The 24,052-nt window shown below is 44.6% G+C and overlaps 1 protein-coding gene across 2 annotated transcripts in view; it reads right to left on the bottom strand.

Annotated features, from left to right (window-relative positions):
* Positions 1 to 4,864: 4,864 nt before the first annotated feature.
* Positions 4,865 to 24,052, bottom strand: part of MIOX (myo-inositol oxygenase) — a 29,778-nt gene continuing 10,590 nt past the window's right edge. The window contains exons 4-10 of one of the 2 annotated variants that reach the window (XM_069979710.1): positions 21,665 to 21,839; positions 18,183 to 18,250; positions 16,550 to 16,659; positions 14,591 to 14,658; positions 12,213 to 12,262; positions 8,268 to 8,380; positions 4,865 to 5,286 (exon numbers count right to left, since the gene is read on the bottom strand). In XM_069979710.1, the coding sequence (XP_069835811.1) occupies positions 5,178 to 5,286; positions 8,268 to 8,380; positions 12,213 to 12,262; positions 14,591 to 14,658; positions 16,550 to 16,659; positions 18,183 to 18,250; positions 21,665 to 21,839 (693 nt within the window). In that variant the 3' untranslated portion in view covers positions 4,865 to 5,177. The remainder of the gene's footprint in view (positions 5,287 to 8,267; positions 8,381 to 12,212; positions 12,263 to 14,590; positions 14,659 to 16,549; positions 16,660 to 18,182; positions 18,251 to 21,664; positions 21,840 to 24,052) is intronic. The other variant, XM_069979718.1, reaches the window with a different exon arrangement.

Here is a 24,052-nt window from a genome sequence, read left to right as displayed (position 1 = left end):
TTGTTTAAATTGAATCTCTCATCTGCTATTCATCTTCCAAACTGCTGACATTGTTAGATAGATGTTAGGTCGAGCAGGCACACGGTACCCAAATTTTAAATGTCCATCTGTGCTTTCATAGAAAAACGCTTTTATTCTCCTGTGCAAAGATCAAAAAGGCTTTCCCAAGCTTCTAGAATTTGTCCCTCCCTTCCCACCTCTGTCCTGATTGACATTTTGCTTCAGCTGTGAATCAGTGTTTAACATGTGGATGTGAGGCCATATCTGTTTTTCTCTTCATAGAAATACATCTGTATATTTGAATGCAGTTCTAGGGTAGCCTATGGTTGTATCCATGTTTTCCAGGACTCCCAAGGGCTGCCTGCAACATCTCTGGAAAGTGGGAGCACTAATGTAGAGCTTTACTGATTTAAGAATAGGGCCTAAATCAATTTAAAGGGGAACTCCAGGCAGAGGTTAAAAAAATGAAACTTCTGCAGAAGCATAACGCATTACTTACCTGTCTATCCCAGTTTTGAAACTACCAAAAATCAATTGTTTGTTTTTTGCTGTTTTGTGTTTCTGTTCTTCTTGGTTTGGCATTTCCCAGAATGCAATGCTTTCACTCATGTGATCATCACTGCCCCCACCCATTACAATCAATAAAATTAGTGCAGCAGCTGCTTCTGATCGGTCAGAGATGGTGAATCAGTCAGGGGATTGGGTTATCCAGCCAAGCCTCCTGTGACATCACGCCCTGCCCCCTGTCTGCATCATCAGCAAACACACACAATGTGAAACAGAGGCATGGAAGATTTGTCTCCTGGGGGGTATAGCAGCAGGATCAGGAGACAATGTGAATTGGCACAGAGGCCATTTTTTTTCACTTCCTGGATTTCTATCAGCTACCAGTGAGGCAGAATCGTACAGATACAGTAATACATTGTATAGACACATCTATATAACTTTTAATAGAAAAAAAGTTTTTATTATCTGGAGTTCCCCTTTAACCCTTTGAGGACCAGGCCCAAAATGACCCAGTGGACCGCGCAAATTTTTATCTTAGTGTTTCCGTTTTTCCCTCCTTCCCTTCTAAGAGCTCTAGCACTTTCAGTTTTCTATCTACAGGCCATGTAATGGCTTGTTTGTTACAGGAATAGTTGTACTTTGTAATGGCGTCTTTCATTTTACCATAACATGTATGATGGAATTCCAAAATTATTATTTATGAAGATATAAATAGGTGAAATCGTAAAAAAGAATGCAATATGGTAACGTTTGGGGGGTTCCTGTGTCTACGTAATGCACTATATGGTAAAAGTGACATGATACTATTACTCTATAGGTCAGTCCGAACACAACCATATGCAGATTTACACAGATTCTCTAATGTTATATATATTTTTTGATGAAATCCTTTTTTTTTTGCAATTATTAATAAAATGGGCCTATTGTGATGCTTATAACTGTTTTATTTTTTCACCTACGGGGCTGTAAGGGGTGTAATTTTTTCCGCCATGATCTCTAGTTTTTATTAATACCATATATTGGAAGATTGGACTTTTTGATCACTTTTTATAGATTTTTTTTTAAAATATATAATGTAACATAAAATCGGTAATCTGCGCACTTTTTCCCCTCTTTTCGTGTACGCTGTTTGCCGTTCACAATGACGCTTGTTATATTTTAATAGATCGGACAATTACGCACACTACGGTTTATTATATGTTTATCTATTTATTTTTATCAATTTTATTTATATAATGGGATAGGGGGGGGGGGTGATTTTAGCTTTTATTGGGGGAGGGGTTATGGGGTAGTGTAATAATGTTTTGAACTTTTTTTTTTTTTACACATTTGAAATCAAAACTTTTACATACAGTACTTTGCTCACACTGTACAATGCTATGCCATAGCATTGATCAGTGTGATCGGCGATCTGCTCATTGAGCCTGCCTGTGCAGGCTCAGTGTAGCAGATCGCCGATTGGACCGCACGGAGGCAGGTGAGAGACCTCCGGCGGTCCGTTTCAACGATCGGGACCCCCGCAGTCACACTGCGGGGGTCCCAATCGGTAAGGGACAGGGGCCTCTTCCTGTCACTTACACTTAAACGCTGCGGCGTTTAAGGAGTTAATGACACGCAGCAGCGCGACCGCTGCAGCATGTCATTACCGGTGAGGTCCCGGCTGCTCACTGCAGCCGGCCCCCACCTCCTATGAAGCGCTCTCCGCTCCAGAGCGCGCTTCATAGCGGGAGAATCACCCAGGACGTATAATTATGTCCAGGGTCGTCTGGTGACAGACTTTCATGACGTAATTCTACGTCCAGGGTTGTCTAGGGGTTAAACTTGTCTAGTATAAACAAATACTAGATACAGATCCTATGATAAGGATAAAGGACGTAATACACTGCTCAAAAAAAATAAAGGGAATACTCAAATAACACATCCTAGATCTGAATGAATGAAATATTCCTATATTGAATACTTTGTTCTGCACAAACTTGAATGTGCTGACAACAAATTCATACAAAAATCATGAATGGAAATCAAGTTTATTAACCAATGGCGGCCTGGATTTGGAGTCACACACAAAATTAAAGTGGGAAAACAGACTACAGGCTGACCCAACTGATGTAATGTCCTTAAAACAAGTAAGAATAAGGCTCAATGTTGTGTGTGGCCACGTGCCTGTATGACCTCCCTACAACACCTGGGCATGCTCCTGAAAAGGTTGAGAATGGTCTCCTGAGAGATCTACTCCCAGACCTGGACTAAAGCATCTGCCAACTCCTGTACAGTCTGTGATGGAACTTGACGTTGGTGGATGAAGCGAGATATGATGTCCCAGATGTGCTCAATTGGATTCAGGTCTGGGGAACGGGTGGACCTGTCCATAGCTTCAATGCCTTCATTTTGCAGGAACTGCTGACACACTCCAGCCACATGAGGTCTAACATTGTCCTGCTTTAGGAGGAACTTAGGGACAACCGCACCAGCATATGGTCTCACAAGGGGTCTGAGGATCTCCTCTAAGTACCTAATGGCAGTCAGGCTACTTCTGACGAGCACATAGGTCTGTGCTGCCCTCCAAAGAAATGCCACCCCACACCATTCCTGACCCACTGCCACACAGGTCATGCTGGAGGATGTTAAAGGCAGCAGATCGCTCTCCACTGTGTCTTCAGACTCTGTTACATGCTCAATGTGAACCTGCTTTCATCCGTGACGCACAGTAAATTCCTGCTCTGCTGATCATAAGTCATGGCAGTGATCTGCTTCAGCCAGCAATTGGCTAAGAGGTCACTTCATATGTGCTAATCAGGGGACCAATGAGCAGAATGGCGGCAGCAGCAGGGGATCAGGTTGAGTAAAGCAAATTGAAATTGATCACCAATATGATTTTGTCTGACAACCATTATTTGTAATTAGCAAGAGAGTGCTAGAGATGAGCGAATCTACAGTAGGAAGAAAGCGAAGCACTTTGTTCCTATCGGGATTCTTGGCTTCCTTCCTACTGTAGATTCGCTCATCTCTAGTGAGTGCTTCCTACTACTATACAATAACTGGATTTGCAGTCCTCCAGCTGTTGGCAAACTACAATTCCCATTATGCCTGGACAACTAAAGCTTTGGCTGTCCAGGCATGATGGGAAGTAAGATTTAGCGCCCTATTCCACTAGACGATTATTGTTCAGATTATCGTTAAATTGTTCGAATCTAAACGGTAATCGTTCGTTTGAATAGCAGTTAACGACAGAACGAGAAATCGTTGATCGTTTAATAAGACCTGGACCTATTTTTACCTCTTTATCGTACGCATTGAATAAGAGGTCGTTCGCAGTAGTGACGAACGCAATAACGACGACAAGACGACTGCAAGAACAATCATAAGTAACGATTATCTTTCCATGTAAATGGGTGAACGATTTCAGATCTTTCGTTTGGATCTTTATCGTTAATGATTATGCGAACGATAATCGTCCCGTGGAATAGGGCCCTTACAGCTGGGCTTCTCCAGTGATCTGGAAAGCTCAGTGAGAACGTTGCAGAAATATTTTCCAGTTTGTTGTAGGCAATGGAAACTCAAACAGCTCTGAAAGGTTGTGCAAATTAGTCAGCTCTATATCTGTATGTTCTATGTTTATCTTGGATGGATCAAACCTGCCAGTATACATACTCCTATGTGCATGTCTTATCACTCACATTTTGGCTTGATACTTAACAGGACTTTGTTTTTACTGCTACATGATATTTTAATAAATATGTTTAAATGTCTTTCCATAGAAGACAAATGTTGGTATGATGTATCACTAGACATGAAACATCTAAGAGGTAAATCTGAAATAAAATCATGATTTCTCTGTAACAATTCCTTCAGATTGGCCATTTGAGAATAACTGTTCACCACTGTATCATAAATCCTGTACCAATATCTTTTATTTAGCTCTGTTAATATGTGCACACATACCTGACTCTGTGTTTGTTTTACCATTGAAGTAATTTACAGTAATACAGTGATTACATGATAAGCCATGTTACTTCATCTTTTCGGTCTCCATCACTGTATATGTCAGGATGTTTTTAAAAGGGCATAGTATACCCCTGAACATAGACTGTAACAAATCATGTTTTTTTGTTTGTTTTTACTTATTGTTAGATTTAGTGAACCTTTAAAACCACTGGTGGGAAATCTGCAGCCCTCCAGCTGTTGCAAAACCCCAATTCCCATAATTACCCTTGACCAAAGCTTTGGCTGTCCAGGCATGGTGGGAATTGTAGTTCCCCACAGCTGCTCAGTACCTAAAAATCTAAATTAGTTTATGGTTTATGGACTTAATAGCACATACTCACTAGGGGGCAGCAGTTACACAATATATACAGTATTTAAGGGTGGTGTAGCGTTAAAGCTTTATTTTTAAATTGAGATGGCTTTTCACAATATGTTCTCTTCCAGACATTGAATAGTTGCACTAAACATCTGTAAGGCTGGGTTCACACTGCGTTTTTTGCAATCCGTTTTTTTCTTCCGTTTTTTTTGAAAAAATATATATATGTAAAACTGAGTGGAAAAATCGCAGTGTGAACCCAGCCTAACTTCATTCATGAATTTGAAAAAGAGACATCAAGTAAAGAGATAACTTATGTTATAGGATCTGTAAGCAGAAAAGGGCATCTTCTGGTCTTGGCAATAGATTTTCACCAGCACAACACCCTAGGGCAATACTTGTCTATTAAACCCTGGTAATATGGTCGAAGCTTTTCCACATCGGGCAGATCTTCAGTTTTTGTGTAGAGATCAAATTTACTATGGAACAACACAAAGAATGTTTGCACAGAGATGATGACTGAGCGATTTAACTTTAAAGAGGTAGTTCACCCCAAAAACATTTCTTTCATTGGTGCCAGAGATTTGTAATTTACTTCTATTAAAAAAATGTCAAGTCTTCCAGTACTTATCAGCTGCTGAATGTTCTGCAGGAAGTAGTGTATTCTTTTAGAAGTTTATTTGAAAGATATTTTTTTTTTTGCTGAACTACCCATTTAAAAGATACCTAATATCAAGTAACATCAAAGGGATATCACCACCATATCATTTCATGGCATATCACTAACTTATGCCAAAGCATGCTGATGACTGGAACACCTGCTGACCCAGAAGGATCATCATTAACACCTCTCCAAAACAGCCACTAAATATACAAAAAAAAAAAAACCTCTTATGGTGGAAGGTGACGGATTATGCAAAGGGGTAGGGTTGCCAATCTACAGTCATGGCCAAAAGTTTTGAGAATGACACAAATATTATATTTTCACATTATCTGCTGCCCTCTGGTTTTTATGTGTGTTTGCCAGATGTTTTATCACATACAGAAATATAATTGCAATCATATTATGAGTAACAAAAGCTTATATTGACAGAATGAGTTAATGCAGCAAGTCAATATTTGCAGTGTTGACCCTTCTTCTTCAGGACCTCTGCAATTCTCCCTGGCATGTTCTCAATCAACTTCTGGACCAAATCCTGACTGATAGCAGTCCATTCTTGCACAATCAATGCTTGCATTTTGTCAGAACTTGTTGGTTTTTGTTTGTCCACCCGTCTCTTCATGACTGACCACAATTTCTCAATAGGATAAAGATCTGGGGAGTTTCCAGGCCATGGACCCAAAATCTCTATGTTTTGTTCCCTGAGCCATTTAGTTATCACCTTTGCTTTATGGCAAGGTGCTCCATCATGCTGGAAAAGGCATTGTTGATCGCCAAACTGCTCTTAGACGGTTGGGAGAAGTTGCTCTTGAAGGACATTCTGGTACCATTCTTTATTCATGGTTGTGAGAGTCTGTGAGAGAGCCGATTCCCTTGGCTGAGAAGCAACCCCACACATGAATGGTTTCAGGATGCTTTACAGTTGGCATGAGACAAGACTGGTGGTAGCGCTCACCTCGTCTTCTCCGAATAAGCTGTTTTCCAGATGTCCCAAACAATTGGAAAGGGGATTCATTAGAGAAAATGACATTACCCCAGTCTTCAGCAGTCCACTCCCTGTACCTTTACAGAATATCAGTCTGTCCCTGATGTTTTTTTCTGGAGAAAGTGGATTCTTTGCTGCCCTCCTTGAGACGAGGCCTTGCTCCATGAGTCTCCGCCTCACAGTGCGTGCAGATGCACTCACACCTGCCTGCTGCCATTCCTGAGCAAGCTCTGCACTGCTGGTAGCCCGATCCCGCAGCTGAAACACTTTTAAGAGACGATCCTGGTGCTTGCTGGTCTTTCTTGGGCGCCCTGGAGCCTTTTTGGCAACAATGGAACCTCTCTCCTTGAAGTTCTCCTTGAGATAACCATGGTTAACAGAAGAGAAACAATGATGCCAAGCACCAGCCTCCTTTTAAAGTGTCCAGTAGTGTCATTCTTACTTAATCATGACAGATTGATCTCCAGCCCTGTCCTCATCAACACCCACACCTGTGTTAATGGAGCAATCACTGAAATGATGTTAGCTGGTCCTTTTAAAGGGGTACCCCCCCCAAGAGCTAAAACAATGAAATGCTTCCAAACCTAGTTGGCCTTACTCACCAAGTCCCCCTGAGTATTTTGAGCCGTCTCCCATCTTTCTAGCTGCTGCCGTTCCTGAGTTACAAGTTTTTCTAAAAGCCGATCTATATCCAAGATAGGAAACTACATTTCCCATCATGCAATGCTTCTGCCTGATGATGGTGAAGTAGCAGAGCTGAGACAATGAAGGAGATGATGACAGTGTAGCAGAGCTGAGATGGCGTTGTAGGTGTAGCAAAGCTGAGTTGGAAAAGACGTTGTAGCAGAGCTGAGTTGGAAGTGACGTTGTAGCAGAGCTGAGTTGGGGGGACGGTGTAGCAGAGCTGAGTTGGGGGTGACATTGTAGCAGAGCTGAGTTGGTGATGACGGTGTAGCCGAGCTGAGTTAGGGGTGACGGCGTAGCAGAGCTGAGTTGGGGGTGACGGCGTAGCAGAGCTGAGTTGGCGGGAACGGCGTAGCAGTGCTGAGTTGGCGGTGACGACGTAGCAGAGCTCAGTTGGCGGTGACGGCGTAGGCAAATATTGACTTTGCAAGTAATTGCTGTTAAGCTGATCACTCTTTACAACATTCTGGAGTATATGCAAATTGCCATTTTAAAAACTGAAGCAGTAGACTTTGTAAAAATTAATATTTGTATCATTCTCAAAACTTTTGGCCATGACTGTAGTACCTGGTACCATTTCTTACTGGTCCAGCCCTCTCCATTTTCATTCTCTAGTTTCTGAGCACAAAACCATCCAAAAAGATATTAACAGGTACTGTCACTACAGATAATCTTTGATGTCATCAAACCTGTCAACAGTTATTGATCACAGCAGGTCTTCTGAGACCCGCTCTAATCAGGAGATCTAGCCAGGGAGAGATTCTGGCAGTGCGATCCACTCCAAGGCCAGCTGCTTATTCTGTCAATATTTTCTCATTTTCTTACATTGACTTATATTGATGAATGATGATGAAATGGGTGGCCAGCCAGGCAGTGGGTCAAAGTGGGTCTCACAGTGAGATCCATTGTGAGCAATAACTTTTGACATATCTGATGGTATGTCAAAAAGTATTAGTAGTAACAGGGATGCTTTAACTTCATAATAAATCAGTATTTATTTGTTTTCCAATAAATAGCTTAATACTACTTCACACGCACACACCCCTGTACCCCCCATGAGTTTGTTGTTTTGTTTTTTAAGATTTGGCTAAAAAATTAAAGATTGGTTACCTATCAACAGTAATGCTTACTTGAATTCTCGCACCCAAGGGAGCATTTTAAGATCTTTCTCAGTGCAAAGGTGTCTGTAGTCACCTCCTGTGTGCCATGGGTAAAATGAATGGAATCTGATCATGTACATGCCCTGAAATTAAAGTATTGTATTAATAAACAATTGTTTCCTGAGGTGAACAATTTCAAGTTAATTTGGATTTGGAAACAAATTCACCGATACATACCCCTGACATATCGCTATGCCCTAATCTATCAGCAAGATAGAGTCAAATTCTGGCATTGGGTATTTATTTTGCCTGGCAACAAGAACTTTGCAAGATATATAATGTTTTAACAGTTTGGGCATTTTCAAATACACTGATACCAATTATATGAATTTTTTTGTATTGATAATACTTGATCACTTGTATAATACACTGCCATATTACTGTCTTTTAGTGTATTGCAACTTGACATCTCAATTGGTGTCCCATGCCTTCAGTAGGGTGTACTACGATTAGTAAAGTGACAGGCCTAGGGCCCTTCATTAGGCCATGGCTTCCTTGTTAACTGCTCTGTATTATGCAATCACATTACAGAATGCTTCAGAGAATAGATAGGTTTGCCACCCCATTTCTATTCACTTAGATGTCTCAGAAGCAGACTGCAGCAACCAGGGATGTACAGTTTGGTGTCTTTCTCTCTCTCCTGTGCATAACACTAGCTAAGGGTCCTATTACATGGGCCGATCAATCATGTTAACGAGTACCAATATGCTAGATCGATGTTTGTTTACTGAACCTATTACATGGCACAATTGTTATTTAGCTAGGGCTTCACGGACATCGTTAACGATGCCCGTACAGCCCCTGCCTTAAATTATTCTTACACTACCTGTCCATGCTTCTGGTCTACTCCTGCCTTCTGTTCTCTACCTGGCACCATGCCCTGCTGCTTCCCTGAGCTGACAGGCTGCTCAGCCATCACTGTCCAGGACCACCTGGAGCGTGGTATTGTATGAACAGTTTATTTAATTGTTAGCCACTAGAGATGAGCGAACCGGGTTCGGGTTCGAGTCGATCCGAACCCAAACGATCGGCATTTGATTAGTGGCGGCTGCTGAACTTGGATAAAGCTCTAAGGTTGTCTGGAAAACATGGATACAGCCAATGACTATATCCAGGTTTTCCACATAGCCTTAGGGCTTTATCCAACTTCAGCAGCCACCGCTAATCAAATGCCGAAAGTTCGGGTTCGGATGGACTCGAGCATGCTCGAGGTTCGCTCATCTCTATTAGCCACACATTGCTATTACACATAGTGTTTCATCATATTACATGTTTGATCGTTTCATCAGCTGAATGTTGTCTCTATTATGGTGCGTTTACACAGGCAGATTTATCTCACCAATTTTGGAAGCCAAAGTCAGGAATGGACTTGAAAAGACAGGGAATCTCAGTCTTTCCTTTATGACCTGCACCCTGTTTATAGTCTGTTCCTGGCTTTGGCTTAAAAAATCTGTCAGATAAATCTATCTGTGTAAACGCACCCTTACACAGAGCGATAATTGGGCGAATTATGCTGATTTGGCTGATTATCTCTCTGTGTAATTGGGCCCTAATGGTGCGTTTACACAAACAGATTTATCTGACAGATCTTTGAAGCCCAAACCAGGAACAGACTATAAACAGAGATCAGATCATAAAGGAAAGATTTGGATCTATCCTCTTTTCAAATCCATTCCTGGCTTTGGCTTCCAAAATCTGTCAGATAAATCTGTCTGTGTAAACGCACCCTAAGGGCCCTTTTACACGGAAAGATTATCTGACAGATTATCTGCCAAAGATTTGAAGCCAAAGCCAGGAATGGACTATAAACAGAGATCAGGTAATAAAGGAAAGCCTGAGAGGAGGGGGGTGACAGAGGGGACTGGGGGTCTTTTAGAGGGGACTGGGGGTGACAGAGGGGAGCTGGGGGGTGACACAGGGGACTGGGGGGTGACACAGGGGACTGGGGGGTGACACAGGGGACTGGGGAGAGCTGGGGGTGACACAGGGGACTGGGGGGAGCAGAGGGGTGACACGAGGACTAAGGGGAGCTGGGGGGTGACACGGGACTGGGGGTGACACAGGGGACTGGGGGGAGCTGGGGGGTGACAGAGGGGACTGGGGATGACAGAGGGGACTGGGGATGACAGAGGGGACTGGGGGTGACACAGGGGACTGGGGGAGCAGGGGTGACAGAGGGGAGCAGGGGGGTGACACAGGGGACTGGGGGAGCAAGGGGGTGACACAGAGGACTGGGGGGAGCAGGGGGGTGACACAGGGGACTGGGGGGAGCAGGGGGGTGACAGGGGACTGGGGGTGACAAAGGGGACTGGGGGTCTCTGAGAGGGGACTGGGGGTGACAAAGGGGACTGGGGGTCTCCGAGAGGGCACTGGGGGGAGCAGGGGGTGACACAGGGGACTGGGGATCTCTGAGAGGGGACTGGGGGTGACAAAGGGGACTGGGTGTCTCTGAGAGGGGACTGGGGGTGACAAAGGGGACTGGGGGTCTCTGAGAGGGGACTGGGGGTGACAAAGGGGACTGGGGGTCTCCGAGAGGGCACTGGGGGGAGCAGGGGGTGACACAGGGGACTGGGGGGAGCAGGGGGTTACACAGGGGACTGGGGGTCTCTGAGAGGGGACTGGGGGTGACACAGGGGACTGGGAGTCTCTGAGAGGGGACTGGGGGGTGACACAGGGGACTGGGGGGACCTGGGGGTCACAGAGAGGGGACTGGGGGGAGCTGGGCACCCACCCCTCCTCCTCTCACCCCCGGCACCGGCGCTCTCCTCTTAGCAGCACATGCAGCTCCTCAATCTCTGGAGGAGGAGGCCGCAGGGACTGCAGGGTGAGGTGATCGCATCGCTGCAAGTCCTGGGGCTGTAAAGCAGGATCAGGGGTCTGCACTGCATGGCCCGATTCTGCTGAACAGCTCCAGGACTTGCAGCGATGCGATCACCTTGCAGTCCCCTGTAGGCCCCTGCACTGCACACCTCCCCTCCCACCACCACCAACGCCGCTGCCCACCTCTCCGTCATCTTCGGGAGGCCAGCTGTACAGCTGCAGCCGTCCCTGATGCCGGCCCCCCTCTGCCGCGTCATCAGCTGTTCAGCCGCGATTGGCTGATCATAAAATTAAGCTCAGCCAATCACGGCTGAGCAGCTGATGAGGGCCGCACTTACAGGAAAGCTACCATTGAGGTGGGGGCCACAAACTAGTGTCCCGAGGGCCGCAGTTGGCCCGCGGGCTGCGAGTTTGAGACCCCTGATATACAATAACTATCCACGTTCCAGGGCTGCTGCTGCGGTCTTCTTCTCCACGGGTCCCGTGCGCTGTAACTTCAGAGTGGCCTGTCAGCTGACAGGCCACTCAGCCAATCACAGGCCGGGACCGCCGCGGACTGTCAGCTGACAGGCCACTCTGAAGCTAGAGCGTGCAGGACCTTGGGAGAAAAAGACCGCAGCAGCAGCCCTGGAACGTGGATAGGTAATGTATATCGTCAGTCGGCGGCCGCGCACCGCTATTACACGTAGCTGTGCGCGGTCTGCGCCTGACGAAAATAGGTCCAAACCTATACCAACGATCAGCCGATGATCGTTGTCATCGGCTGATCGTTGTATTTATTACATGGAGCGATAATCGGCTGAATCGGGCCGATTTGGCCAATTATCATTCCGTGTAATAGTACCCTAAGTCCTGCTCCCTATCTCTGTGTTCCTTCTTGTCTCCATTATCACTTACAACAAGCAGTAAACAACAGGATTTCAAGGATGTGAAACACCAGGTAAGGAATCATTGTAAATGAATTGATTAACAAATATGTTAGGAATCCCCTAGGCTATCAAATTGAGGGAATTTGTTGGAAAAGACAGTCACCGTTTGCTGCAGTACTAATTTCTGTTGTAAATACTGGTTGATGTTAGACTAAACAGCACTTACCTCTTCTGGTATTGAACACTGGTTAAACTTCAAAACTCGGTAAAGGTATTCTGTAGGAAAATACATCAAAATGAGTAGAAGAGCTGCTTGGTAATCATTTATTTACACATATGAAATTATAACTGAAAAGCACTAATCCTAAGTAATAGTATGCATTCTTATATTCATATAATCTGAAGATTACATGTCAGATTTGGAGTATCTTGGGCCCACCAAAAGAAACTATTGTTGGGCCCCACATTCCTCCACAGCAGTATTGTTAGGACATGTTCTCATGAGCATTAACTGTGTTAACCAAGTTAATTTGGGCTAAGTTTTATGTCAAAAAGCACACAATTTCACTGAAAGAAAAAGGTAAAAAGTCTCCCATAGAAGTTAACCACAGACACATTACTTTGTGGTTCTCCTGACAAGCTCTGCCTTTCTCTCTCTTTAAAGGTGAGACAATTCTCAATGCATGATAACATTGTATACAGCTACAAAACAACACCTGTATATGAGGAGCAAATATCACCATACATACTGTCATAATACTGTTACTGACAAATCCAGTATACCAAGATCAATGTTACAAACAATACCAGCGGTGGCGTAGCAACTGTCGTCACTGCGACCGGGCCCATAGGCTGTCGGACCCCTCACCACATCCTGGCACAGTAAATTAGGGGGAGCAATGGAAGTGGGACACTACATGAGGAGGAGTCAGGGGCAGAAAGTGGCACAGTACATGAAGGGAAGACAGGGCAGATATTACCACCACACCATAACAACTACCATTACCAAAATACTGTTACTGACCAAATCCAGTATAGTATATAACACCATCACATCATGACCACAAATTATGACTGCATAATGACTTGCACCACCACACTGCTACCAATATTCCCCAACATAATGCCCATATAAAAGTAGATGCCAGCTGTACACTGGCTCTGCGGACCATATCCATCTATAGGATGAGGGGGGGTTTGAGGGAGGCCATCTATAGGAGGAAAGGGAAAGGGAGAGGGGGCCATCTATAAGGAGAGGGGGGAAGAGAGGGGGCCATCTATAAGGATGGGGGGTAGAGAGGGGGGCCATCGATAGGAGGGAGGGGGGGAGAGGGGGCCATCTATAAGGAGACGGGGAAAGAGAGGGGGCCATCGATAGGAGGGAGGGAGAAGAGGGGCCATCTATAAGAGGGGCAACATGGGGGGGCATCTTTAAGGAGGCTGCACAGTGGCGGGCGTATACTATAAGGGGGGTCACATACAGTCAGCCTACCTACTAAATGAGGGCGTACAGGGGCCAATACAGATGTGCAGTGTGTATAGAGATGAGGATGGTGCCAGAGTGAGGAGCCTAATATGTCTGTCTGGCAGATTCTGTGGATTCGTGGCTCGGAGAAGTTCTCATAATGGCCCAGGGCAGATGGAGAAGAAGATGAAAAAGGAAGAACTCCAATCAGAGAAGAGAAGACGTCCCCTGTGAGTCACCTGATATAACTGCACTGTAATGTATATGGTGTATAGAGCCTGTGTACAGTGCGTCCACCTCTATATGACTGGATGAGGTGATGATAATGATCTGTGTACAATGGATGTTATTCAGTAGCAGCGGTAGTGTTAGTTAGTATGTTTTGGTATTAGTCAGTATGTGGTAGTGTTAGTCAGTAGCAGCGGTGGTGTTAGTATGTGGTGGTGGTATTAGTAGCAGCGTTGGTGTTAGTCAGTATGTGGCGGTGTTATTCAGTATGTGGTAGTGTTAGCCAGTATGTGGTGAAATTATTTGTTACTTGTTATCTGGTACTGTGTTCTTTATTGGTCTTAGTATCCAGGATTTGGTCAGTAACAATATGGTGGTGATGGTAGTTGTGGTGTGGCGGAAATATTTCCTTCCTATACACTGGTAATATTGGTCTCAGTGTACAGGATTTGGTCATTTACAGTATGGCGGTAATATGTATGGTGATAATATTTTCTCTTCCTTTTATACTGTTGTTATTGGTAATATCTGTGTTGGTGTGTGTGTGTGTGTATATATATATATATATATATATATATATGTATATATATATATATACTAATAGCATTACTAGGTCGTGAAGGGGGGGGGAGGGGGGCCACGTTGATCTCTCGCACCAGGGCCCAGGAGACATTAGCTACCCCCCCTGGCTAAAATCAATGTTTAATTTCAATTAATACGTTTTTTGTTATACGCATTTCCCTAAAACCTCTAATAGAATAGATAATCCACTAATATGGGATCATTCACATCTACCTGTAAATAATCCATATAATGATTTGTGGACAATAACCAGCAAAAACATTGTAGCTTTATACATAAGTATTGCATGTAAAGACATAAAATGTGACAGAAAGGTCGGTTTACATTACCATCATGACCCCAGGACATGAGTACATTTTCTAGACCACAATTAGGTTCATAGATCCCATATTCAGTGCTAAACAGAAAATATCAGACATGAGTTGTGTTGACATTATTCTCAATATTAGCATTGTATAATGAACACTCTGCTGCTTTAAAGGGGTACTCAGGCAAATATCTTTTTCTTTCAAATCAGAAAGTTACATAGTTTATATAGTAATAGTTATATAGTTATAATCTCATGTCTTCCCATACTTATCGGCTGCTGTATGTCCTGCAGAAGGCAGTGTATTCCATTCAGTCTGACACAGTGCTCTCTGCTGCCACCTCTGTCCATGTTAGGAACTGTCCAGAGCAGGAGAGGTTTTCTATGAGGATTTGCTCCTGCTGTGGACAGGTACTGTCTGGGACAGAGATGTCAGCAGAGAGCACTGTGTCAGACTGTAAAGAATCCAACATTTCCTGTAGAACATACAGCAGCTGATAAGTACTGGAAGACTGGAGATTTTTAAATACAAGTAGTTTATAAATATATATAACTTTCTGCAACCAGTTGATTTGGAAGAAAAAAAAAATTGCTGGAGTACCCCTTTAGGCTATGTTCAAACGCTGTAGAAACAATAGCCGTTCCGCAGGAAAGGCGTTTTTTTTAATGGTACTTAGGCTCAGATTAAGGATCATGATCATGGCCAGAGGAAGCGCGGGAACATAGCCTTGAAGAGGATGTACCACCAGGTACATCCTCTTTAATCTGACACAGGGATAAAAGGGCGCTGTCACGGGCAAGCCGGTCAGTAGTGGATTATAATATGTCCGTTTCGGGCGGTAGTCCAGGAGCCTGAGCTCCTGGGGGTCCCATGACCACCCAAAAAGACTTATACTTTCAGTGGTGTATTGTCTCCTGGCTACAGTTCTGCCATGATTTGCAAAAAAATTGCAGTTTTTTTTACAGCAATTTTACACAAATCAGGGCATCATGACATTATCTATCCTGTACTAGAACGCCACTCTAGTGCTGCCATAGTTACAGTGGGGTGGGGGGGCCCAGGCTTGGTGAACATCCCGGGGCCTATGGTAAAGTTAATCCGCCCCTGAAGCCGGTGCCGCGGTCCGTGGCTCCATTGATTCTAACGGAGCCGCGTCATACAGGGGAGGGAATTCCCTCCCACTAGGGGTGGGCCGGCCCGCCTCCAGTGCTTGAGCACCATCCCGGTTCCCTTGGATATAACGGCGCCGTACACGGGAACCTGGTGGTACATCCTCTTTAAAGCAAAGGAACATAGCCTTAAAGGATACCTGTCACCCCCGTGCCGGGGTGACAGGCTCCCGACTCCCCGTTAGAGTGCCCTATACTTACCTAATCGCGCCCGGTCCCGCTTCCTGATGCGGTCGGGTCACGGAGATTTCAGCTCCCGAAGCTTCCGGGAGCTGAAATCTCTGTGACCCGACCGCATCAGGAAGCGGGACCCGGCACGATTAGGTGAGTATAGGGGGATCTAGCAGGGGGTCAGGAGTCTGTCACCCCGGCACGGGGGGGGGGGGGGGGGGGGGTGACAGGTCCTCTTTAAAGTCTAACTAATGTTTTTAAACACTTCTGACCATTTTATAGCAACATGTCAGAAGTGCATATCGGTCAAGGTTCGGCTGCTGAGAACCCCCTGCTGATCACTAGAAGAAGGGACAGGTACACAAGGGAGCGCACACTCTGCTCCTTCATCTCAGCTACAGGGAGGTGAATTCTGTAGACTATTAGCAGACTACGACAATCACCTTCCTGTAGCAGAAGGTGGGTTCTCAGCAGCCGGACTCCCACCGATATGTACTTCTGACATGTTGCTATGACATGTCATAGGTTTTTAAAATGGTAGTTACACATTAAAGTGAACAAAATATGTAATTGGTTGAAAAAATAAAAGTGTGCAATAAAGAGGACATAGAATACAAATGATAAAGTGAGATTTACTCACCTATATACTGGGTGCTTTTTATCTGGATTGTTTTCAAATGTTGTGTCGCTAAATACAATAGATTTTTGGAACTTGCAACCAACAGGAAAAGTGTCACCAACAACAGCCCACTGTAAAGAGTCAGAATCAGATACTGTCTCTGTGAGAGGTGCCCATATTTAGGATAATTGTAAGAATGATATAGTATGATGAATGGAATTAGAATGGCAGTATGGCTCACATTATATAGGCACTATGGGGGAGATTTATCAAAAACAGTGTTGGGGGACAAACACACTTGCCGGATCGGCAGCGAGTCGACTCGCTGCGGATCCCAGCCCTATTCTTTCAATGCCAGACAAAATCGCAGCAGAGATGTACATCCCTGCTGCAATTTTGTCTGCAGCCCGCCCCATTAACCCCCCGGCCGCCGGAGATTATACATTACCGGGTCCCCGCTCCTGCTTGCTTCGGGGCAGGAGCGGGGACCCGGTAATGTATAGCCTGGCCGCCCCGATCGCCCCCTCAGCAGCACTGATCGCCCCCCACAGCCCCCGGCCGCACAATATCCCCCAGCCCTGGCCGCACGATATCCCCCAGCCCTGGCCGCACGATCCCCCGCAGCCCCCGACCACACGATCGCCAACCCCCCCCCCCCCCCCGCTGCCCCCAGCCGCACGATCGCACCCCCTCCCCCTGCAGCCCCGGCCGATCGGAGCTGCAGGGGAGCGATCAGTGCTGCGGGTGGGGGGGGGGGGGGGGGTTCGATTGTAGATTGTTTGAAAAATGAAAGGTGGAATCTGATTGGTTGCTAGGGGCAACTGAGACAATTCTACTTTACACCAGTTTGATAAATCTCCCCCATGACTTATGACTTTCTAGCAACCACAGCTATGTAACATAGCAATATATGCAATATAGCTGCTGCTAATACTATAATTTACAGCATATATTATATCTGGTACACCTATAAATGGACTATTGTACACTGAGCAGCTAAATCCAGGTAAAGTGAAAAACATTGGTTATCTTATGCCGATAACATCTATCAGTGGGTGGGATTAGGTAGTAAATAAATAGTAGGTTCTTGAAGTTGATGTTTCTAAAGCCGAAAAAATGGCTAGTGACTAACAAAAGGGGTTTAAGGAAGGGCAACCAGTGAACTGGGGGCAGGGCCAGGGGTGTTAATGTATATGTCAAATAACATGTACCACCTATCTAAACCTTGCTGCAGACCCTTTAGGAATTCCCAAATCCCTAATGTTAGTGGCATATTTCAGCAGGATGATGCACCCTGCCAGACTGCAAACATTTTTAGGAAATGGTTTGAAAAAAGTAAAAATTTAAGGGGTCATCTAAAGTGTGCTGGAAAAACAACTTTTAGGACTTATAAGTATGTGCTACGTCTTGGTGGCATATACAACAGGACCTTAAGAGATGTCTTCTGGAGCCAATGCCTCAGTGTATAAGAGCTTTTTTGGAGGGGGGGGGTTATATCATTTTAGGCAGGTGATTTTAAAGGTGTTGCTGACAGGGTACATGGTGCTTGCCAGGGTATGTACTATATATTATAAATGCACTATTACGTATGCACTACAGAACCAAAATATGAAGAGAATGTCCACAGATCGGACATTTTCTGATTTGGGGGTACCTGAGGCTCATTCTCCAGGGCCAGGATTTTGCCAATATCATGCAACAAACCAACCAAGTGGAACCAATCTGGAGGAAGAGAATGTGTTAATCTCAGGTACAGGTAGGAAATGTTAACAGACATACTTTAAAGGGAACCTGTCACCCCCCGTGCCGGGGTGACAGGCTCCCGACCCCCCGTTAGAGACCCCTATACTTACCTCATCCCGCCGGGTCCCGCTTCTGGATTCGGTCGGGTCCCGGAGATCTCAGCCGCTGCAGCCGGGCGCGCGCGCTGACAGATGAGTCCAACGCTCATAGAGAATGACGGAGCGCTGGACTCTCCTGTCATTCTCTATGGGTGTTGGACTCTCAGCGCGCGCGCCAGGCTGCAGCGGCTGAGATCTCCGGGACCCGACCGAATCCAGAAGCGGGACCCGGCGGGATGAGGTAAGTATAGGGGTCTCTAACGGGGGGTCGGGAGCCTGTCACCCCGGTACGGGGGGTGACAGGTTCCCTTTAAGTATTTTATTGCTAGAGAAGAGGCAAAAGGCTCCTCACTTCAGAAAAGACATTTCACAAAGGAAAACAGTAAAAGATACAGGCTGTGTGCACTTTTTTGTTGTTGCTCCAATGTGTCTAAAACATCAACAACAAACAAAGCAGCTTTCCATACAATTTTGATTATGGTCAGAGTGTATAGGCAGTAGGTAAGGGGGCAGTAGGATGGTAAAACATGACAAAAGAATTAGACTCAACATACAGTTTACATAGATATTCGTAGGAGCTTTTAAAAACAAGATGTCTTTTAAAAGAATTTTCTAAGTTTCTTCTTTGTCATCTAAAAGCAGGCACAGGTGTCTTAACTATGTAGTGTCCCAGTCCAGGTGAGCCACTACCTCGGTATTACACCTGTCCCAAGGTAGCTTTGTCAGGTGCCACACTCTGGGATGAAGGCTGCAGTTTTGTGCTTTCACCACTTGGTGTCTCATTCTCCCTTACTCTCAATGGACAGCTAAAGGTCTGAAGGGTTGACTATGTACACTGTCCTGTGTTATAGTGTCCAGTCAATGACTAATGCTACTTTTACATGGAATGATTATCGGGTAAGTTTTCGCGACAACGATCGAATTTGAATGATAATCGTATGTTTAAACGTGGCGAACGATCGATAAATCGTTCATTTTGATCTTTTAACATGTTCTTAAATCGTCGTTCTCAAAAAATTTGCCAATTGTTCCGTGTAAACAGTCGTTCACTGATTTTGCCTATGTGTGAGATAGGCTTAAGCAATCGCAAAACTAATTTTCTGTACGATATATCGTTCCATCTAAACGCTGATCGTTATAAAAAAAAAATTGTTACTTCGAAATCGTTAATCGTATGATCGGGCCAATGATCGCCTCGTGTAAACTTAGTTTATAGTTTGCACAGAGAGGTTTATCTGACAGATTTTTGAAGCCAGACTATAAACAGAGAACAGGTCATAAAGAAAAGACTGAGATTTCTGATCTTTTCAAATCCATTCCTGGCTTTGGCTTAAAAAATCTGTTAGATAAATCTCACACCTTTCTACCTTTCACACACATACACTCCTTCTTTCTATCACTTTCTCCTCCAATAGGAGGTTAGTCCCGTCACCCCTATTTAAGTCTTTTAGTTTTGGGTGGGAGGGTCTTCAAGTATTTTGTTTGTTGGAGTTGGAGAGAAGATAGGTTTGATAAGCTCTATTAACAAGTATGCAGTGCTAAACCCAGAGGTGGGGTAACTGTCACCTGGAAATACCTTGTCTACGCCTGGGATAATCATCAGATACCTAGTCAGGACAATCCAGCTATCCATGATTTGTCTGAGGTAGAGCAAAGTGCAAGTAAAGCCCCTATTTCACGGACCGACCAAGAGGAGCAAACGAGCGCTGTCAGCAGATCGCTGCTAGCGCAGTTGCTTGTTGTTCAACATGTTTGAAAAACAAACGTGTGCAACGATCAGCCGCCATGAACTATGTCGGCTGATCGTTGCCTTCTATTCCACAGGATGATAATCGTCCGTAATGAACGATATCGGCCGAATACGGCCGATAATCGTTCCGTGAAATAGGACCTTAAGCCAACGAACTCTATTGATTCTTGCTCGAGGGGTTAGATACACTCAGTTGTTCAATCCTGGGACTCTTCTTCTCAGACCTATCTGTGAGTACAAGAATCTTTGACAAGTCACACACACACTAAAAAGTTGTCCCAGCAGAGTTCTGTACAAGGCCCCAGGAAAGTCACCTAACCTAACTCTACTTCAGTACCACCTACTACCAGCACCAGTGCCTTCTGTGTTGTCCATCAAGAGAAAGGACATTGTTTTCCTAGTTTTGTGATTATCTTTTTGGCACATTTCCTCTTAAACTGTATTGCACTAAAGATTCCTAATTAAAGTGTTATCCTGGTTAAGTGCTGGACTCTGTTCGTATTCTGTACCTGCAGCTGCCAGCCTGCCCTGGACCGTGGAGGTGAGTATGTCTTTTTTTTAACACTTGGGGCATATAGGAAGAGGAGGGTGAACTACTAACAGGAGAGATGCCTACCATTGGGAGCACTATTTACTGGGGGCATACTAGGGAAGATGCCTTTCATGGGGGAAACTATCTACTGGGGGAGATGTCTACTATGGAGGACACTATTTACTGGGTGAGGGAAATACGAGGGGAGATGCCTAAGGGATGCTATCTACTGGGGGGGAGAGCTAACTAACAGGGGGATTACCTTCAATGGGATGCCGAAAACATTGGGGGATACTACATACTGGGAGAGCGCTCACTACCAGGGGGTTACCTACATGGGTATGACTAATGGGGGGATATTATCTACGTAAGGATACTACCTACTGGGTGCCTATCTATACAGAGAGGTATAACTATAATATAAATCCACAGAGAGAGGCCAAACTACTATGATGGGGGGGTGGAGATGGGGCAATAGAGATTTGGAGGATGACGATGGTGCATGAGAAGAAAATGAAAAGTGAGTGAGAAAAAAGGCAGTGTTATTGGTTATTTTAGTACTTGTATATTGGGAGCATGTACCTGTTACTGACTGAATGATTAGGTGTTTCAGTGTTTCACTCACTATTTTATTTCATGTGTTACACATGTACTGTTGTGAGGAAAAGTAAAGCAAAAGCTTATGCAGTGTACGGGTATGTTTACACTGAGTAAAATCGACAGAATTTCATGGGGGAGCTCTGCGCCGCAGAATCGCTGTCTCAGTGTCCCACAGTGTCTGTATAGGAGGGCTCGCGCAATTCCTCTCCCGCCACTCTCCGCACAAAGAATTTACATGTTAATTCTTTGAAAGGAGAGCAACGGAAGCAGAGGCATGCAAGCCCTCCCATACAGACACTGAAACTGGCGGGGTTCCATGGTGGAGAGCTCCGCCATGGAATTCCTCCGCTTTTACTCAGTGTGAATATACCCTAATTGCTCTGATGTGTATTTTAAGATGCCTGTTACCTTACCTTTGTCTGGGTGGGCCTTACGGATACCCTCTGCTGTTTGGTAAGCATGGAAGGAGTTTGGAAAGTCCACATCAGGATCAGATTCATCCACCAGATTATCCAGCAAATTTAGGGCTTCCATAACACTCATCTTTTTATGCGTACAAGAACTCCACAGCGCATGCTGCATGGAAAACTAACATTACATTGTATAATAGTAAAATACACAACCCATGACCCTTGAAGCCCTGTTGCCCCAAAGACATTCATGCTCAAATGCTACTATGGAGGCATCATTTGAATGGTCAGAGTGTAATGCTACATTTTCCTTGTAGTGGTAGCTGCAGGGAAATATCTGGCTAGGTGATATTTTCCAATTAAAGAGACCTCCTTTTTAAAGGGGTATTTCATTTACTAAAACTTATCCCCTGTCAACAAGATAGGGGATAAGTGTCTGATCACTAGAATGCAATCTCTAGGACCCCCTGCCATCTTGAGAACAAAAGACCTCATTCCCTTGGATGAATAAAGCGGCAGGTTGGCGTGTGCACCATGAATTCTCTATAGAGGTAGCAGAGTACAGTGTTTGGGTACGAGTGCTGAACCACCGCTCCATTCATTCAGAAGGGTTGGTTCCCTTGCATCCTCTATGAACTTCCACAGTAGATTTACATACATATATTAATGACATAAAGTCAGACTGTTTGTTATACAATATGTATACATTCTACCTGTATTCCTGTGACATATCTTAGGTCAGGCCTTCAATATACTCATGTTTGGAAGACATTTTTTCTGGTTTAAGTAAAAAACAAATAACAGCATGCTAGGGGTAGTATAACATACAGGACACTCACCTTGCCAATTCCAGTGCTTCTGTTTATTTCCCTGACGACAGCACTGGCTGTGCTGATAACATTCTGAACTCAATATAGCTTGAGTCACTGTCTATATTTTGTTTGGGTCATTGGAGCACGTCATCAGGACAAATAAACAGAAGCACCAGACGGATCAGGGGAGGCTACACTGGGCAAGGTGAGTATCTAAATGAATTATTGGGATATGGAATTTTCATTTTCATATAATAGAAATATATTGGTAGTGACATGTTAAAGCAGGTACCATCGAGCAACAAATTCTCTAAATGTCACCAACTTGCTTACTGCTTATATAATTTGAAGGACTTGTTTTGAAGCAACCCTTAAAAGTATCTAAGGGCCTGTGTCTTATAGTTTTTGCTGATATGTCTGTTAACTTTAATATACTTCAAGTTAATAAATTACAATTCCTATGGCAGTTCAGCTCTTTGTATGATACCAAGAAGGTCAGTTGTCCTTCAAAGGTTAACCCTTTCCCAATCAATGTATGCTCTCTGGGTATATCTGCACAGAATAGAAAAACTATAGTGGCAGTTTCCACCTGAATTTGCAGACAGAAAATACACTGATTTTAAATTGAGATTTACTTTACATTTTGGTAAAGATTTATTGCTAAGTTGCCCCTGAAGATTTACCTGTGGAGAACAGAACAAAATACAATCAATGAGTTAAAGTTAGCAGTTGTGAATTTGCAAGTTATCTGTGGCAAAATCCACAATGATACGTCTATTATAAATTTTGACCTCCCAACTGAACTCAGTGAGGATAAACCACAACATATCTGCAATGTTTTGGCACTGCGGATCACTTTCAGTGCAGATTCCATGGGGATTATTTTTTGCATAAAAACCTGTGCCTTTCACCCCATGCAGGGGCGTTCTTGGCATTTCTGGGGCCCCAAGTGAAGTTATGTCTGGGGCCCCCCCTCGACACACGTTCCAAAACAATAGACCGCCGTGTGTTGCCCCCAGTAGTATATACCCCTTGTGCACTACCTCCAGTAATATATACTTCTTGTGTGCTGCCCCCAATAGTATATACCCCTTGTTTGCTTCCACCAGTAGTATATAGACCCCTGTGTGTTCCCCCAGTTATATATAGCCCCTTTGTGTGCTGCCCCCAGTTGTATATACCCCTGTGTGCTCCCCCACTAGTATATAGGCCTCCTGTGTGCTCCCTCAGGGGTATTTAGCCCCCCTGTGTGCTCCCCCACTTGGATATAGACCTCCTGTGTGCTCCCCCACTTGGATATAGACCCCTGTGTACTCCTCCAGTAGTATATAAACCCCCTGTGTGGTTCCCCCAGTAGTATATAGACCCCCTGTGTGCCCCACCAGTATTATATAGACCCCTTGTGTGCTGCCCCTAGTTATATTGACCCCTGATGTGCGCTCCCCAGTCTAACAGATGCCTGTGTGCTCCCCCTCCCATATAGTATATAACACAATAAAACAAACACTTATACTCACCTAGGTCCGGGCATCTCCTCTTCTCTTCACTCTTGTGGCCACAGGAAGGGTTTTCCCTGCGA

Source organism: Dendropsophus ebraccatus, chromosome 1, assembly GCF_027789765.1.
Source record: "Dendropsophus ebraccatus isolate aDenEbr1 chromosome 1, aDenEbr1.pat, whole genome shotgun sequence".
Lineage (NCBI taxonomy): Eukaryota > Metazoa > Chordata > Amphibia > Anura > Hylidae > Dendropsophus > Dendropsophus ebraccatus.
Note: the sequence above shows the minus strand (reverse complement) of the source record. Positions and strands in the feature narration are given on the sequence as shown.